Source organism: Nesoenas mayeri (assembly GCF_963082525.1).
Source record: "Nesoenas mayeri genome assembly, chromosome: 31".
NCBI lineage: Eukaryota > Metazoa > Chordata > Aves > Columbiformes > Columbidae > Nesoenas > Nesoenas mayeri.
In genome coordinates, this window is record NC_137567.1 from 1,217,769 (window position 1) to 1,222,787 (window position 5,019).

General features: G+C 67.6%; 1 protein-coding gene across 1 annotated transcript; it reads right to left on the bottom strand.

The window, feature by feature from the left end:
• Positions 1 to 3,710: 3,710 nt before the first annotated feature.
• NANOS3 (nanos C2HC-type zinc finger 3) lies at positions 3,711 to 4,115 on the bottom strand (the record flags this gene model as incomplete). The annotated part of the gene is made up of 1 exon (XM_080361348.1): positions 3,711 to 4,115. The coding sequence occupies one exon, from the start codon at positions 4,113 to 4,115 to the stop codon at positions 3,711 to 3,713; it is 405 nt and encodes a 134-aa protein (XP_080217474.1).
• Positions 4,116 to 5,019: the final 904 nt, after the last annotated feature.

A 5,019-nucleotide genomic window follows, 5' to 3' on the forward strand; every position in this document is an offset into this window, starting at 1 on the left:
CTCGGCTGTCAACACCGCGCCGCGCTTTACGGCGCCGCCGTCGCAAAACCCGCCGCGGCCCCGCCCGCGGAGACCACAGCTCCCAGCGTGCCCCGCGGCGCGGGAGGAAAAAGGGCGGGAAAAGCGTGAGGCGACGGGCGCGACGCGCGGGAACGGGCGGAATCGCCCCTTTTTCACCTCAAAACCGGAGGGATTGGCCCATGGGGGGGGGCGGGGACTGTGTGCTGGGGGGGGGTGGGGGTGTCCGGGGCCAAACGGCGCGGAGGGGACAGGCTGATCCCTGTTTTGTGCCCCTCCAGGCCAGGGCGCTATGGGCAAACGGAGGAGTGAGCAGCCGGCAGGTAATTCATGACGGGGGGGGGGAACACCGTCCCCTCCCCCTATTCCCACATTCTCCTTCCACCCCCCCAGCTTCCCGTTATTCCAAACCCACTCAAAACGTCCCCTCATCTCGTGTGCAAAAACACAGCTTATTACGGGGATAAACCACAAAAACAGGCGACTTTCGGCCAGCGGTTGTTGTGGGGGGAGCAGCACCCGCCATGGAGGCTTTTTTGGGTATTTTTATAGGATTTAGTGAAGAAAAATAACCCAAATTCCCCGAGCCAGGTGGGTTTGATACGCTCGGTGCCCAAGTTGATTCTTTTCCCCCCTTAGAAGGCGCAGGCGGTGAATTCCACGGCCCCAGAACCAAACGGAGCCTTGGGGGACATTCAGGAGACAGTTTGGACATAACCGGTGACGCCAAAGCGACCGCAGCCACGGGACAGACGGACAACGGCAGACAGACGGACAACGGCAGACAGACGGACGAGCGCGGACAGACGGACGAGCGCGGACAGACGGACGAGCGCGGACAGACGGACGAGCGCGGACAGACGGACGAGCGCGGACAGACAACCGGCGGCAGCACCGGCAGGTAACAGGGTGAACAACCCCGGGTTGGCGCCATCGCCGCGGCGCTCGCCAAACTCAGAGTGTGGTTTCCAACAGCACAACCGGGGAGGCGGCGGCGGCACCGGAGTCGCCCCAATGGGTGAATTCGGTGCGTGAGGAAGAGGAAGGTTCGGTGCATGAGGCAGAAGAGGATGCGCCGGGGCGGCATGGAGGCACCGAAATGCAGACTCACCGCAGAATGGGTGATGGTGGTGATGGTGCTGAGCGCCCAGGGGAGGCGGCGGGTGCAGCGACGGCTCTTCCTGGCGATAGCGGCGGCGCCGGCGCTCACCGTGGAGAGGAGGGTGAACACGGCGAGCTGGGCAACACCGACCAACACCAGGAACCGCCGGGCATTGTAAACGCCGAAGGAGGCGAACGTGGCGCCGCGGCCGAGCGGGCGGCAGGAGGAGAAACCCGGGGAAGCGGCGCCGAACAACCGCGGGCAACCGGGACGAGCGGCGCCGAATCCTGCGGCAGCGCGGAGCGTTTGGGGCTCTGCGCCACGGACACGGAGGGAGGAGCCGCCGGAGCGGAGAGCACTGGGAGAACCGCTGGAGAAGCCACCGCCGGCCGCGAGGAGCCCGGAGCCAGAGGAGCCCCCTCGCCGGGCCCCAGTTCGGTGCCGGATCCGGCCGTCGCGGCTGGTGGGAGCCCCACGGGGGAGGGGGATGGTGAATCCGCCGTGGAGAGCACGGCCGGGATGGACACGCAGCTCCCGCTTCGCTGCGAAGGGACGGCGGAGGTGGCGCCTGCGGTTACGGTGACGCCGGTGCCCACTGGCACCGCAAAACCTCCTGGTGTGGGCACCGGCACCACAGAACCGCCCAGCATGGGCACCAGCACCATAGAATCTCCTGGCACTGCAGAAGCCCCCGGTGTGGGCACCAGCACCACAGAACCCCCCAGCACCATGGAACCCCCTGGCATTGGCACCAGCACCACGGAACCCCCCGGCACCACAGAACCCCCAGGCATGGGCACGGGCACCATGGAACCCCCAGGCATGGGCACCAGCACCGCGGAACCCCCCGGCATGGGCACCGGCACCACGGAACCCCCTGGTGCAGGCACCGGCACCGTGGAACCCCCTGGCACCGTGGAACCCCCCGGCGTGGGCACCGGCACGACTGTTGGCGCCGAAACCCCCTGTGAGAGCCATGTGAGCGTGGAGCCGCTCCCGCCGCGGTCGGAGCTGCCGCCACAGCAGGTGAAGCCAAACAAAACCCCCGAGATACCAAATGACCCCCCCAAAATACCCGAAACACCAAAACACCCCCCCAAATGACCCAAACCAACCCCCTCAAATGGCAAAACAACCCCCCAAAACGCCTGAAACACCAAAGCGAACACCAAACCCACCCCCCAAACCCCAAAGCAACCCCCCCAAACGCCTGAAATCACCTGGAAGGGGGAACCCCCAAGTGTCTGCGAGGGGGGGACGGGACTCGGGGTCCCCGTCACCCTTTGTCACCCGCCCTTGTCCCCGCAGCCGCCCCCAGCCACCCACTGGCACCACCCCGCGGAGCCGGCACCACCGACACGGAGCCACAACCAGGAGCCACCGCACAGGTGGGGGACAAGCCGGGACCCCCCAGGGACCACCTCCTCGTTTTGGGTGCAAGCCCGGCGTTTCGGTGAGTGAAACGGGCTGTTTGGCAGGGAGGACGCGACCGACGTCATCTGCGGGCTCATCCTGGAGCTCTCCAACCTCAAGTAAGCGCCGGCGGCCGGGTCCGGGTCCTTTGCGGTGCGGTCGGGGGGTCCCGGCGCCGCGGGGGGTGACGTGGGTGACACGTGTGTCCCCACAGCCGCCTGGCCATGAGCACCCACCGCGGGCTGGAGACGCTGAGGAGGCTGAAGCCGCGGCAGAGCCGGCGGCCGGTGCCGGCGCACGCCAGGAGGCGGTGGAAGGAGACGTAGGGTGGGAGCCCAGCATGCAACTCAACCCTTTATTGCCATAAATCGGTGGTTTTGCCGGAAAACAGGGCAAAATAAACACCCTCCAACCCAGAACAGTGACATAACGGTTAACAAACAAACTGGCGCTGCCGGTGACCAGCGCCGCGCGGTGACAACCGGGGCACCGGCACTGTGTGGGTCACTGGCACCCACCGGGCTGAGCAAAAACCAACGAACTGCCCCAAAACCTGAAACCGAACCCAACTGCCAACATCCTCGGCGCGGAGGTGCCGGTGAAACCGCCCTTGCCGGGGTTTCCGCTGGTCTCTTGGCTCCCACCAAAGCGCCGCCCAGTCTGACCGGTTGCGGAGAGGAACGAGGGACACGTCGCGGTGGGACGCGCCGTCCCGGGGCTTCATCCTCGGGGGGGCCTGGAAGAGAAAACCGGGGAGCACCGCGCGCACCGGGCCGGCACCGCCGCTCCCGCCCTTCGTTAGCGCTAATTCCCCTAACGAGCTCACCACCATCCCCTTCCTGTTGGTTCCCATTGTGGGCACGGAGGCACCTGTGCTGGCAAGCGGCTTTGCCATGGAAGCGGCTTTGCCGGGGACGCGGCTTCGTGTGGCATCTACTGGCAAAGCCACCGACCCACCGCGGCAACACCCTCCCCAAAAACCCCTTGTCCAGCCCAATTTCTGCCGCTTTGCGCCCAATAACGCTGCCGTGACCTCCAGAACCGCCGACTACGGCTCTGCATGGACCTGCCGGCAAAGCCACCGCGCCCCAAAAACCCCCTTTCCCAGCCCAACTCCCGCACCCGCCGCTTTGCGCCGGCATTACCTGCGGTGCCGCCGGCCCCGTCGCGCCCCCGGCTACTTCTCGGCGTCGCCGCTCGCGCGATTCCCGGCGCCGCCGCGCAGCGGGTGGGTGTACACCGAGGTGTAACCGCGGCGGGTGAGCGGGCAGAAGCGCTTGGTGTGCGCCCGGTCCTGGGTGGCGCCGCACTGGGGGCAGACGTAGCTGCGCAGGACCGGGCACAGGATGCGGCCGCCGGCGTCGCGCAGGCTGTGCCCCCCGTACACCTGCCGCGCCTCCCCGTTGTGCTTGCAGAAGGCGCACGTGGCTTTGCCGGACGGCGCCGGCGCCGGATCCGCTTGCTTGGGTGCCGGTGCCTCGTTGGCGGCGCGATCGGGCTCCGGTGGCGGTGCCGGTGACACCAGCACGGCGCTCAGCCCCAGGTAGTCCCTCCACATGTCGAACGCCGGGCTCGGCTCCATCCGCGCTGCTGCCTGGCCAAGTTGTGCCGGTGGCCGCTCCGGTGGTGCCGGGAAGGGCCAATCGCCGCCGGTTCCCTCCCCCGTTGCTGCCGGAGCCGGAGCCGGCGCGTCTGCCCGGCCGGGGAGGGGTGTCTGCGCCGCTTCCCCTCCCCAACACCGGGGGTCGTTGCCAGGACCCCCCCCCGGGGGCACCGGCGACGCCCCGGGGCACCAGGACCCCGAGTTTTGTGACAGTAGCGCCACCAAACCGGCCACAAAGGCCTTTTTTGGGGGGAAAAGCGGGGGTTTAAGTCCCATACAAACCTGTTGCTGGGCACTACAACCTGAGTTATATGGGAGACCCCCAAAGCCCGGCCTAAAGCTGGGATTAGCGCAGGCCTAGGGGCTCTGCCTGTGTGTCCCCCCCTAAAGCTAGGCTTAGCGCAGGCCTGGGGGGCTCTGCCTGTGTCCCCCCCTAAAACTGGGATTAGCACAGGCCTGGGGGGCTTTGTCTGTGTGTCCCCCCCTAAAGCCGGGCTTAGCGCAGGCCTGGGGGTCTCTGTCTGTGTCCCCCACCCCCCCAGCTCAATCACCCGCTAACGGCGGCTCAATCACCCACAACGACCCCGCAGCCGCCGCCTTTAGGGCAAAAAGCGGCGATTTGGGCACCGGTTACCGGGCCAAGGCCAAACCCCGCGGGCTGAGCTGCGCGGGGGGGTCCCCGGTGTCCCCACGGTGTCCACGGCGTCCCCACGGCGTCCCGGTGAAGCCACGGGGCACACGCAACGCTCGGTGGTTTCACCCACAGCCACAAACTCACCGACAGCGTTGAATGTTCCCCGGGGCGCCGTCGCGGGGGGAACCCCCGGGGGCCCCCCCGCTGGCACCGGGACAGTCCCCACGGTCCCGTCCACGGAACGGGGGG